General features: G+C 38.4%; 2 protein-coding genes across 2 annotated transcripts in view; one reads left to right on the forward strand and one right to left on the reverse strand.

The window, feature by feature from the left end:
• Positions 1 to 10,428, forward strand: part of LOC128996478 (uncharacterized) — a 36,013-nt gene extending 25,585 nt beyond the window's left edge. Inside the window, exons 10-14 of the mRNA XM_054421835.1 lie at positions 243 to 379; positions 913 to 1,080; positions 2,245 to 2,468; positions 3,288 to 3,457; positions 4,035 to 10,428. Coding sequence (XP_054277810.1) covers positions 243 to 379; positions 913 to 1,080; positions 2,245 to 2,468; positions 3,288 to 3,457; positions 4,035 to 9,658 — 6,323 coding nt within the window. The 3' untranslated portion in view covers positions 9,659 to 10,428. The remainder of the gene's footprint in view (positions 1 to 242; positions 380 to 912; positions 1,081 to 2,244; positions 2,469 to 3,287; positions 3,458 to 4,034) is intronic.
• Positions 10,429 to 11,194: 766 nt separating this feature from the next.
• LOC128997502 (uncharacterized) overlaps positions 11,195 to 14,130 on the reverse strand; it is a 3,317-nt gene continuing 381 nt past the window's right edge. The window contains exons 2-5 of the mRNA XM_054423141.1: positions 13,313 to 13,416; positions 12,236 to 12,359; positions 11,797 to 11,972; positions 11,195 to 11,473 (exon numbers count right to left, since the gene is read on the reverse strand). Of these exons, the coding sequence (XP_054279116.1) occupies positions 11,246 to 11,473; positions 11,797 to 11,972; positions 12,236 to 12,359; positions 13,313 to 13,416 (632 nt within the window). The 3' untranslated portion in view covers positions 11,195 to 11,245. The remainder of the gene's footprint in view (positions 11,474 to 11,796; positions 11,973 to 12,235; positions 12,360 to 13,312; positions 13,417 to 14,130) is intronic.

Here is a 14,130-nt window from a genome sequence, read left to right on the forward strand (position 1 = left end):
AGGGAGAATGGATAAGAACCTCCTAATAAGAACAGTAGGGAAGATTCCATGAGCAACCCACATGTTATAATCTTAAATCCTGTGTTTTAGCCTGTTAAGGAAATGTGTTTTTAACTACTGTAAAATATTAACGCTATTGCTCTTAGGGAAATAAGAAGCTGGTATTACTATAAACACCTCATTTTACCACTCTATTACTTTTTAGTACAAACTTGTTCCATAATGAGTTGTCTTTCCCCTAGGTCCTGATCTAATGGAAGAGTTAGAGTTAAGTCCTAAGGAGAGTGGATATTACAAAAACTACGATCCGTCTGTTGATGCAACTATCAGTAACAACTTTGCCAGTGCTTCGTTCAGATTTGGCCATACCCTTCTGCCCGTAAGTAACAAGGAGTTTACCATTTCTAAGCTATTTTAATGTAAAATATGTATTGAAAACAATTGGAATAGTACTTAATAAATTTGACAATTGTAGATGAACAAGAGGATGCTTTACAAACAATTTCTATCAACTGGGAGTCTATCTGAAAGGAGTATATGTGAATTATTTGAAAAATTAACTCATCCAAATAGCTTACAAGTTCCTCCAAGAATTTTCCAGTTAGGTTTGATTATAACATTTATAACAGAATATATGTTAGCATATCAATAACTGAAACTGAATTGATTTTGAAGCGCTCCAATACAACTATCCAGACTACAGAGACACGGATGAAAAGTACCTAACCAAAGCTAAATAATGCAACTCACTCTATTCAACACACATCTTAATATACACAAAAAAATTGTGGGTTTTTTTAATGGAATGAAATGATACACATATCATAAACATTCTTTCTTCCTCAATGTGAATTCATAAAAGTTTTGCAACGTACCGTACCTGAAATATTTTTTCCAATTATTTTCCGAAAGGCCCTGATGAAGACTGTAGCCAAGGACTGGGGCTCTGAAGAGTCAGTTGAGATGCACAAAATGTTGTTTGATCCCTACAAGCTCTACCAGACTGGAGCCTTAGACAAAGTCTTACAAGGAGCAATATCCACCAGGCTGGAGAGGGCTGACTCTTACTTCAACACTCAGGTCAGTGACAGTCCCAACCATTCAATATTGATAGAAGTAGACGTATCTCATTCCTATCTAGATGTTGCCAGTTTTACAATACAAATGGACATAGTTGAATATTGAGCCACCGACAGATTTTGCTGTTGTATAGATTTTGTAGGATTTTACCAGCTTTCTAACCAATCCGTTGTTAACACGTTCGCTGCTGAGCGCTAGATGCCGGGACGGCGCCAGTTGCTGAACTAACGCTCGGCCGCTGCGTGACATTGCCACCGATACACTGAATTACAGTAAAAACAACAGTAGTTATACTGGATGGCAATGTTCTGCAATAATACTGGCATAGGATATTGTACTAAGTGATTCTGATAGATAGCAGCACTACCCAGGTTACAGTCGGTAAAGTAGTGTCGCTATCTAGCAGGAAAGAGGTAAAACAAAGCCCTGTTCCAAACAACCCTGGTGGTGATTTGGGAAACTATATTTTTTATTGTCAGAAAAGTACGTCCCCACGAGCTGCAAAGAAATATAGAACGCTTGTGACGTGCTGGCTTATCCATAGCAACGTTAAACAACAATGAACGGTGACGTTCTGGAACGTTCTTAGCTCCTGGCGCCGTGGCCCGGCCGACGTTCCGGAACGTCCGTAGCAGCGAACGTGTTAAAGGGCAACTTATTATTGTATAGGATAGCATAATGTTGGTCACATCAACTATCATATTATCAAAGATAAGGGAACAGTGGTCTTAGTTTAGTCGGTAAAAAAATAACACATGGCATCCATTTAATACTCTTCTTTCACTTCCTTCGAGTTGGAAATATTCACAGGAGTAATCTTAGTATACTTTTGTAATAATATTTATGACCGTGAATCAAAAAATAATGCCATTACCTGACAGTACAATAATTTTATGTGAGTAGACTACCGTTTAATATGCTACTACCCCTTTATGAGACAGTCTGATCTAGTTGCATAGCACGAGGCTTCTCCCCAGGTTCATATCCTGCCAATCACTACAAGATTTGCTTTCATAATATTATGACGCTCTAGGACTATTCTGAAGTAATTTGAAAATCGGCTCTGGGCTAGAGCCTAGCATCCTAGGATGTAAGAGAAAACCAATACACTTCACGTTTGTTGATTACTTTCACAAAGCCAGCTGTAACTCATTTCTCCTTCAGGTGACGCAACACCTGTTCCAAGCTACTGGGGAGGATGACAAGCCGTCAGCCCCCAAGTATGGTCTGGACCTGGTGACCCTCAATGTTCAGCGAGGCCGAGACCACGGTCTGCCTCCTTACCCAGCCTGGCGACAGTACTGCGGCCTCAAGGTGCCTCGGACCTTTGCTGACATGGAGGGGATGGTGGATGCTGACTCACTCGAGAAGATGAAGGCTATCTACAAGTGAGTAGTTAAATGTGAAACTTATAGAGATAAAATGTTTGTCTGGTATACACATGTACTACAAGGAGAATGTTTATTGTCATCTAAAGTGAAAATATTTAAATTAAAAATGTATGTGACACCATGTCCTTTCCAGGTTTGCTTAAATTGTCAGCAACCTCCAATTAATGCTCAAAAACGTTTGAAAAAAAGGGCGTATCCCCGGTGCGGCACAGCGTCGAACAAGCCCGAATGCCGGGCGATTGGATTTCAAATTTCGTCCTGATAAATTGCAAATAACGTGTGGTGATTACTGTGTTACGACGAGTGTCGACATAGTTTGCTAAAACACCCACAGATAGAAGCACTGCTTGGAGGGAGAAAGATGACAACAAGTTGATTTCTAAGCTTACCAGACAGGGATTTTATCGGGAAATTTACTACCAACCAAAGCATGTCACCCGCTACGCGCTAAATTGGTATAGGTCAACTTGGTATATTGCCTTTGACCGACGCTAGGCTCGCACTGAGCAACAGATTGATGCACTGCAGTGCGGGTTTTGGGTCAGTACTGACCCGGCCACTTAAGGGTTTCAGTCGCCGTGCATAAGTACTGACCCACCCGCAGCGAACATGTTAAGCTAGTACTTTGGATGCTGTCTAAGTGCTGTTATATTATTCTAAAATTTTATACTGTTCAAAAGCAAGGTTAAGACAAGACATTGAGGCTGCACTTAAATTTTTAACTGTCAAGGTCCCATAATCAATTGTACGGCAGGCTACTGATTATTAGTCTTAGTTTGTGTGAGGTTTTTTTGTAAACAAATTTATATTCTTCAGATCCGTGGACGACATCGACATGTACACAGGCGCTCTGTCGGAATTTCCGATAGAAGGAGGTCTGGTTGGTCCTACAGTCACCTGTCTGGTCAGCGACCAGTTTAAGCGACTCAAGCAAGGGGACAGCTTCTGGTACGAGACAGACAACAAACCTCAGGCGTTCTCTTTGGGTAAGTCTAATAGTTTGTTTTACAAGACTAAAATATTAGAGAAGGTGTGACATCAAAGTGATATTGATATTGTTTGTGTAAGAATATTCAATTTTGCCGTGTTGGTAAGAAATTGTTACAAGGGTTGATTGTATAGCCTCCGCTCAAAGCCTTCGTCGCTACGAGAGCTTGTGACTTACCTAGGTACTTGAAATCTTTAAACAGTGCTGTATTCTTCAATGGTCAATCCCTACCTTTCTTCAGCACTCAGCCTTTATTGTGGTAGCTCTTAACAAAGAAAAATCAATGAATTTTGAGAAATTTTTAGAGACATTATTACTCCTTACATTGAATAATAAGTGTTGTAATGTAATATGTTGTATTGCAATGTTGTAATGTACCTTGTTGGTTTCCAATTCTAGAAGTAACCATATTATGCGCTTACCATGGTTTCAAGTTTCAACTCAACACATTTGTGTCATATGATCACATTCACCCAGAAATATACGCAAAACATTTATTGGTACATTAAATTAGCCTGTCTATAATGTTGTTTTAAGCTTGTGAAACTTAAACATCTTTTTGTTATGTGTTTCAGCTCAACTGGATGAAATCAGGAAGACAACTTTGGCTAGTATTATCTGTGACACTTCTGACGATGTGACGACAGTGCAACCTCACGTGATGAAGAGTGTTGGGACTGACAACACTAGAGTGCCTTGCAGTGCAATCCCTCGGCCAGACCTCACCAAGTGGGCGGAGGAAAGCAACCAGCTCAAGAAAATCAGTGCAGGAGGTGCTGCCATGAAATACTCAAAAGTTTCAGTCACAGTAACAGGTGGAAGTATCAAGACAAACGCTGGAGAAATTCTCTGGGATGGAACAGTACCAACTTCAATAAGTCTGCCTCTGTTCAATGTAAAACCCGTTTTGAAAGCTGCGCCTTCAGGTAGTTTTGGCAGTGGAGTTCAATGGCAAGGGTCAACAACTGTAACGCCCAACGGGATAGAAATATCAGGAATGTTTTCTTACCCAGTGTATCACCACGGACCTATACCTCTCGGTACTAACTACTCTGCTAAATGGGTGAATGGACAGTTCAATCTGAAAGCTGAGTTTACTTTGAAAGACACTGACGTCGGAGACATCATGCTTTCTGGTGCTTACCAATCACCAATCTACTTCTCCCAGGAGAAAGTTGATGCAACAGGAGGAAAAAAACAGTTTGTTCTCGGCGCAACTCAGGATGATGCCCCAACGATTGTTGGAGTTGAAAAACTTCCAGTGATTTTGGTTGGATCGTATTCGCCCGATAAAACATCTTTTGCTTGGGCTGGAAAAGCAGTTATAACATTGTCTAGTGCTCCAGCAACACCACAACTACAGGCACCGGGGGCTGGTGTTAAGCCAACTACTTCTGGGGCATTCAGTGTTGTAAGTGGTAGTGTAAAACTGCAGTCTTCAGATGGAACAGCTACTAGCCTATGGTCTGGTGGGCTGCCTGCTGCCATTCCAGTGCCTCTACCATACAAAGTGATGGCACCTGGAGGGGCATGGGGACCTCTTCCAGTGTTTGGAAGTGGACTCGAATGGTCAACCACAATATCAGGATCATTATTAGAGGGATCCTTTGCTTTCCCACAGTACAACCATACACTTGGAATTCCACAAGTTAATTGGCTTAATGGTCAGTTTTCCTTAGAAGTAACCACTCTTGAAGATGTCTCCTTGGAAGAGCTTATAACTCCTGGTGTTAAATACACATCTAGGATTATATTCAGAGAAGAACCAGCAGCTACCAATGTCAAGCTGAACAGTGGGTTTTACGATGATTTGGATGCTTCAAATTCAATTGAAAACCTTATTGTAGAGAGTCAACAGGTGATTGATGGTGTTATTGCAGCACCTTTGATTTTGCATGGAACATTTTCACCGGACAAAACAGTGTTTTATTTCAATGGAAAAGTTATTTTAGCAGTCAAGCCGACCAAGCCAAAAATGGATAAGCAATTGAAATTATTAAAGGGTCCGGAACCATCAGTTTCACCATGGGCCAGTCCAAAGTTTGGTGGAATGGTTAACTCAGGACACATAACAGCTGGTTTGGATGGAGCATCTCCTTCTACAGTATGGTCAGGTACAGTCCCTGTAGCAATAAAAATGCCAACTTTTTTCTCTCCCATATATGATTTATTTGGAGCAAAATCGTTCATGTTTGGAAATGGTGTGGTTTGGTCAGGAACTCTCAGTGGGACAACAATAAAAGGCACATACACATTGCCCCAAACAACAAAATCTATTACTGGTGTAACTACACAAAATTGGTCTGGTGAATTTGCCTTTGAGGTAAGTCCTCTTTGGAATGCAACATTGGCAGCTATTTTTGTTCCTGGTGCAAAATATTACTCAAAAATTCATTTCCAAGGAACCAAATACGAAGCGGGAATAACAACGTTGAAAGGTGTTCCCGGAGAAGACCCCACAGTTGGAATGGCTGCTCCAATAATTTTGCAAGGAAGCTACTCCCTCGACAAATCAACATTTTTGTGGTCTGGTGGTTTTATCATAACATTCAGAAATAAGCCAATTTTGTCATTTGTCATGCCACCAAAACCAAAGAAGGTAGATGTTAACAAACCGTCCATTACCCTTGATGTGACCTCTGGTACGGTTGTGGCAGGTTTTACTGGGACCAATCCAACACAAGTTTGGGGTGGAGAATTACCTGCAACAATTCCTTACAGTTCCCTACTATCCAAGGACAGTTGGAACCCTATACCATCTCCAGATATCACATGGACCGGAAAGGTGAACAACAACACATTCCAAGGAACCTTTGCGGTGCCTACTTACAAACCAAATAGCACAGAAGAAGTGGTTGTATGGTTTGTAGGAAACTTCTCATTCAAATACACTACAAGATACGGCCAGTTGTTGGAGGACTTTGTTGTTCCTGGAAAGAAGTACAACTTCAAATTGATGTTCATCCCTACAAAATCTTCCAGCAAAGAAGACAAAGGAGGAAACAAGTTAGTTCAATTCACTCAAAATGCACAGGAAGTAATTGATGATGTCAAACCTGGAAAAATTCTTTTGTTTGGAAATTACTTCTCAAAATCATTTTACTGTTACTTTGTGCCCTTGTGTACTGATAAGAAGGAATACTATTGGTCGGGAGGTATGACTTTAAATTTCCCAGAAACTACCAACAATACATCCAACAACTTGAAAATGAGCAATGTCGAAGCTATTGGCAAACCATCATCTCAGTTTGGAGGCAAAGTTACATCAGGAAGCTTAGAAGGGGGTCTGAGTGGTGAAAGCATGAATGTTTGGTGGTCAGGTAACTTACCTGTGGCAATACCCACGGCCATATTTAGAACTAACAAAACAAAACTGATGGCTGGATCGTTTGGAGGATACAAGATTAATTGGTCAGGATCTCTAATTGGAAACACCTTGAAAGGATCATTCTCTCTTCCTCAAATAGTAGCAGATTACCCTATGCCAACCGTACGGACATGGAATGGTCAGTTTTCATTTGAAATCGAGCCACTATGGAATGCTACTTTGGACGGTTTGATTAAGTCTGAAGTCCAATATTCTTCTGGGCTTTACTTCCAAGGCATGAAGGTGGAGGAAAGTAATGACAATTTGAAGCTGGGAGAAAGTGTTGTGGGATCTCAAAGTGCTCCTATAATACTACAAGGAAACTTCTCACCTGACGGGGCTTCTTTCATGTGGTCAGGACAATTTATTATATCAGTGAAAAACTACCCGATGTATGCATCTTTGAATCTTATGAAAACTAAAGTGACTGTGAAAGATGACTCTTCACCAACCAAAGCTCCAAAACCCACTAAGCCTCCCACTACTCCCAAGCCTGTGAAACCAAAAACAACTGTTAATTTTTCGGTTCTCACAGGTCAACTGACTGCCACAAATGGAAGTGACCCTGAGACAGTGTGGGCAGGCACACTTCCAATAGAAATAAACACAGATTTATTCAATCCAACAGCAACTCTGGGAGGTGGTATTTCTATCAATTGGACGCCGACGTCACTATCTCCTCAGTTGGTTGGAACATTCTCTGTCACAGTTTACAAGCGAAACAGTTCTATTTTGTTACCTGTGCCATACTCAGGAAATTTTTCATTCCATTATGTGACAAAGTGGGGAGGTGCTTTTACCGGTCTGGTGAATACCGGAAAGCAATACTCGTGCAGTCTTGTGTTTAAGGAAATGGCCAAAAGTAGTCAATCACTGTCAGCTGAGGACGTTCCTAAGCGGTTTGTGCTTGGAGATGGAGAATCTTCAGGAACCCCGTGCACGTTAATACTCACTGGAAAGAATTATATCAAGAGTGGAAATGCATTTTACTGTAAAATAATTCCGTTCATGTGTTCCAATGAACCAGACACAAATTGGTTTTCATTTACTGGAGATGCGTTGTTAGTCATCAAGCCTCCAGCTGATCCGCCAATGCAACAATTATCTTTGATGAAACCCAAACCCACCATATCATACATGCAGGGCTTCCCAAGAAGAGTGAATACAACAGTGATCGGAGGAAGTATAAAGGCTGGGCTAGAATCAGAGTATCCTTCGACATTATGGTCCGGAACGTTCCCAGTTGCTATTCCACTGCCAGTCTTCTGGAGTGACAATGTGGCTGGAGGAGCAAAGGTACCGAAAGAGGACACATTGCACACTCACCAAGTGATCTGGTCGGGTTCACAAATGGGACCTCGAGTAGAAGGATCTTTCTCACTCCCTCAATACAGCAAAACCGGTTTGAAATGGTGGACAGGAAGATTCTCGTTCTTGTTCCAGACTAGTTGGGGTAACCTGGGAGATTTGGATGAACTTATCGCTTCTGGTGTTAACTACAAATCAAGAATAATATTTAGAGATATCAACAGCCCAACTCCACTCATGGCACCTAGTCAGATTGATATTGACACAGCAACGAGTTTGCCCATAGTATTACTTGGAACTTACGCACCGGGAAAGAAAACATTCTTTTGGTCTGGACAGACAATTATTGCTACAAGAGGCAGCCCATGGAACTCTTTAGACCAAGCTAGTAACATGCTGACTGGTCCTGAACCAGGAGTTTGGCCAATGAAACCACAACAGAGAGTTGGCGCATTAGTGTCTTCAGGAAGTGTAACAAACGCCACAAACGGAGCCCCTGTTTGGTCTGGAAGCATACCAGTAACTATTCCTCTGTCTGTTTTCAATGTAACTAAAGGAGTAAATGTAATCTGGTCCGCTTCAACCTTGTATCCTACATTTTCAGGGAAATATTCAATTCCTCAATACGTTCCAAACGGAGAGACTTTCAAGATACAATGGATGGACGGCACGTTTTCATTCGATCTGACGCCTTTATGGAACACATCATTGGATGTTGTAGAAATTGGAAAGGAATACGCAACGATTATTGGCACTAATTTAGTAAAATTGTCTAAAGCTGAACAGGCAGAGTTATTAACTTCATTCCAAAACTTGATCATGGAGTCTGCAGACCTGGCTGGTTCTCCACTAGGAAAAATAAACTTGAAGGGTTTGCTCACTCCAGACAACTTAAACTTCATTTGGCAAGGAGAGGCTTGGTTTTATCCTGAGAAGAACAAAACCGTCGGTCCCAAAAGTAGTTTGAAACTCCAAGCAGATAAGCCTTTTTACCTAACTCAGTTTGGAGGTTCTGTCTATGACGGCTCAGTGACCTCTGGAACTTCCAGTTTCTTCAGCCTCAGCCACACTGTATGGTCTGGGAACATTCCAGCGGTGATTCCTTTCTCTGCATTTTGGACCGGATCGTTCTCCTCGGCCACATTCACCAAAGGCATAACCTGGACAGCCAGCTCTGTGACAGACTCACTAATTAGCGGAAGTTACTCAGTCCCTCAGTATTCCTGGGATGGAATCGCAACTTCTGTGACTTGGTACAAAGGAAATTTCAAGTTCTACTTTAGACCTCTTTGGAACGCCACACTCACTTCACTGATACAACCCGGAGTTCAGTACTATTCCTCAATCAGCTTCCAAGGAGAGAAACCTCTGCTTTCAGCAGAAAATTCTGTTAGTGTTCCAATAGTTCCGACTACTGGAGTCAAAGCTCCAATTATTCTGCAAGGCTCATACTCTCCTGACCGAACTGCCTTCTACTGGTCTGGAAACTTCATCTTGAATGTGAAACCAGCAAAAACTGTGTAAAAACATAGATGATATGCACTGAATTGTTGTGGATATTTCAACGATTGGTAGTTTGAATACACACTTAAATCTAAGTGATCGAAACAGGGTAGAGATGTGTGTTAGTTGTTTTTCAACTACAGTATCAATTTTTTTATTAATTTATAATAGGCTTCTTTTTAATGGATTCCCATTTTATTAGAACGAATTATTTATAAAATTAATTTCAGAATTTTATCTTATTTTATGTATTGCACTAGTCAATCACGTATCTTTTTAGGTTTAATAGAAGTTGTGCAAGTTTATTTTAAATAGGTAATATTTTTAAATAACCTCATTCTTTTTTATTTTTCATCATTGGTGTTATGTTTGAGAAGATAATTTTATAATGATGTCCATACTGTAACCTTTGTTAGCTGATTATTTATTTTATCTGTGATTTTTGTCATTTTTATTTTCAAGTCTTATGCCATCAATATTGTTAGTATAGATTGGATCTACCGTCCATTAGCTTTTTTATATTTTTATAAATATCAATTAATGATGTAGTTAGTAGTTTGTGTTGATCAGTTTTATTTTCATGTGCTATATTTTATTACTAGGTAGCATAGTTTATAACAATTAATATTTTTTGTATAGTTAGGTCGATCTGTCATAGTGTAAAGACATATTTTTATATAGTTTTTGTACCTAACAAAGGTAAGTTAGCTGCCAATGATCGGTATTGTATTTACATAAAGAAATGTTATTTATGTTAAGAATAAAGTTTCAAAACTATTTTTATCTTCATATTTTACCATCAATTACTTTATACCTTATTTTTCTAAATATTGGTAAAAAAGGAGGTTTTAAAATTAGATTATAAGAGAAAGTTCTTGCACAATATTTAAACTAATTTACTGTTCTATAAACTAGAACTAAAATATTTAGTTTTTTGCATTTTCTTATTTAAAATTTTGTGTTTAATGACAAAAATGAATCCGTAAATTGTGAAAAATATGGTATTGAAATTTTAAACAGGGGAGGGCCCTTGCAGGGATTTTTTTTTAATGAAATAACTTACATTCTGATTATCTTAGAAAAGTGACTGTAGACACTTTTCTGTAAATTAAAACACTGTCAGATAAAGTCTGCACAAAAAGGTACCTTGCTTAAAAATAGCTTAAATATGAATACTGATTCAGTAAAAATATGCGTGAGGATTCTAGGAATGTAATATGTGTGGCAGCCAACTCATGGCTCATCTACTCAAATATCAAATCTTTTGCGAAAAATCTGGCTATGAATTACAAACAATCATACTAAACATAAGATTTGATTTATCTGTGTTTTACGTTTCAATTTGGAAAAGGTTTAAAAATACATCTTAAAAATCAAATCAATCGTTATCTTTTACAAATAATGGTGCAGCATTACACATAATATATCAAAATCATCACATGGCCTTCTGCCTGTGCACTAACTAGTACAGGTACACTAAAACTAGTACAGGTACACTAAAACTAGTACAGGTATACTAAAACAACACTGTAACTGCTAAGATTATATTTCCGTTGATATAAATAAAAAAGTACAAAATAGTTCAATAGTATAAAATTAAGACATCATTTACATGGGCTGAGGAATATCCAAGTAATCCTTACTGGCCCAACCATCTTCTAAAACTCTTTCCGAGGCCTCCTCTGGTTTGATTGTAGTCAGGAGTGGTTTTCCGTCCGAGCCCAAGCTGAGGTATCGGAGTATGAGATCAGGCAGCGGCAAAGCTTTGGGTAAAGCATTCTGTGGAAGCTCAAGATCCTCTGGCAAGTCTAAAGCACTCTTAGCACCTTGGAAATGCTGCAATCGTTTTAGTTATATTTAGTTAATTTTTTAGATAATTTACCTACACATAAACATAACAATAAGAGTAAAGTAGAATTTCAAACACAATTTTTCTAGTTTTGACGAATAATGTTGGTTCACATTTGAGTGTGCATATGTCAGAGGAGTGTATGCCTTATAGTTACTGATCTGGAAAAAGAAATGTCTGGCGTATCAGCCCAATATTTTCCCACTGAGCTGACTGAGCTACAAAGTTAAAAAAATATTGTCTTCTGACAAGGTAATAGTTATTATATTGATGAATTGTATTTTTCATTCAAAATACAACTTGTACAAACCTCGGGTCGACAATGGTGGTTCATGCAGTAGTAGTTGTGTTTTCCGTTGTGGTGACACCAAGTACCATCAGGAAAGTAAGGATCACTTCCAAGGTCGTTTAGGTCTAATCTCGGGGAATAATATGAGCCGTTGTCTTTCCGGCGGCAAAATATTGCACACGCCACCCACAGCCGACCTGCCAGATCAGAAACAGAAATAGTAAAGCGGTTGAAGAATATCCACAAAAACTTACGTAGTTTTGTAGCCTGAACATGTGTAATACTTGAAATACATGCAGAGATCAAAGTACAGTGTCATTGCAGGGTTAAGAACCAGCTGAACTTGTCAAATAAGTTTATTTTGTCATCCATTCTACTCGCATGCATCCCTCAAAACCTGGTCTATTGGGGTCATAGATTTGAAATATAATTTTTTACTTTGTGATTGGAAAATACGTACCCTCTTCATGCGGAGCTTGAAGTCCAGAACCTAGTGGATCGAGTATAGACAAAGTTTTACTGAATTCCTCGCATTTCTTTCTGGCATAGTCAGCTGGTTTTATTCGTTTGGTTTTTTTGCAGACCTGCAATAAGAGTTTACAATGAATATCTGTGGTGGATGAGTTAAATAATTTATAAATAAAAATGCTTTTTAAAAATGCCACGTTATCTGTAATCAGATGTTTTATCTTTACTTTGAAATTATTGTTTTATATTTTTAGAATATCTCGGGAGCAGAACCTGTACCTCTTAACCTCTGCTCTTCTAACTGTCAAATTTAAGTATTTACAGCTGACTTAAATTAATTCTTTTAAAATGTAAACATGGAAAATTTGGAAGCCAAAGAGGCGTAGCCCAAGGGAAATATGAAAATTAAATTATATAATATTGCATTGTCATCCGTTTGTGAGCTATGTTTCAAATTTTAAGTCTCTAGCTCATCGGGAAGTATCAAAATTTGCAAGAAAGCGATTTAATAAAAACAAGCCCATGGGGCGTAGCCCAAAGGAAATATAAAAATTAAATGATATAATATTGCATTGTCTTCCATTTGTGAGCTATGTTTCAAGTTTCAAGTCTCTAGCTCGTCGGGAAGTTAGTATAAAATTAATTTTAAAATTCGTACCGGACAAGAAAGCGAGCTAATAAAAACGTAAAAAAAAATACACTAGCAGTCTACAAGAATTTTTTTCTTTTCAGTTTTATAGGAAGTTCTTTTCACATAAAAAAGGATGAAGGGTAGGTAGCTGGAATCTGCTTGAGAGAGGAATTGGTTGGAAGAGAAGAGTTATTTGTAAAACCACAGAAAATGCAAGAAATCACAAAAAAGTACTATTGCTGAAAGAAAAACACCCACAGCATTGTGGAAGAGGAGAAGCTTTGAATTATTTATATACAGGAGTGGTCATAATGCATTGATACAAAATGCTTAATACGAGTACATCAATGGATTATTATCAATTTGACAACTTATACATTTAAAAATTAATCATAACGTTACCATATCAGCTCATATACTAACTGTAGGCCTACTTACTTTGTCATCTTTACACAGTTCAACATCAAAACTAGGCCCTTCACATCCCTCTTCAGTATTGACTGGGGAAGGATTGTTACATTTTCTGTGCTTGGTGTGAAAACCTGTCCCAACAAACTAACTTAGCAGGTGTGTAATCATTGACTATATAACACTACTTGTAGTGTTATATAGTCAATGGTGTAATACCTGTACATACTAAATTTAACGCTTGACTATATATTTTATTCTAAGTTGGATAACAAAACTGAGTAAAGTCAATAGAATTTCAATGTGTTGATTGCGACGCAAAGTTTTTTTGGCATATGACAGTACATTTCTTTTTAGAAATAGAGAAAACACTAAAAGCATTGAATGTTGCATGTGATTTACGTACTAAACATAAGAAAATAAATGTCAAAATAAATAGTGTTAGAGAGAGTATAAATTTTTATTCTTGTTATATAGTACATGCCTCAATCTACAGGCTATACCGTAGTTAAGTGTCTATGTAAATTATATGACTTCTTCTTAAAGTAAAAGATCTATTTTATTCTGTGTCCAGAGTCGGTTTCGGTTGTTGGTTATATAATGTCCTCTCACCGTGTGTTATCACTGTTCATATCATCCAACCATTGCCTTTTGATTAATAACCCTAATATAAATTACTTACAGTTGTCTTATAACCAATGGAATGCAATCTGCAGTTGCATTGTAGCTTTTCCAAAGATGAATTGCTGCAAAGCATAAACTAGCCGAGTGACCCCAAGACTATGTTTAAATAAGAGTTGTTCGAAACATTGGTTGTTTTCTGATAATGCTTCTTGCTTTTGTGTTCT

Source organism: Macrosteles quadrilineatus, unplaced genomic scaffold (assembly GCF_028750875.1).
Source record: "Macrosteles quadrilineatus isolate MER2022 unplaced genomic scaffold, UCM_ALF_1.0 Scaffold_6__1_contigs__length_79288215, whole genome shotgun sequence".
In the NCBI taxonomy this organism is placed as follows: domain Eukaryota; kingdom Metazoa; phylum Arthropoda; class Insecta; order Hemiptera; family Cicadellidae; genus Macrosteles; species Macrosteles quadrilineatus.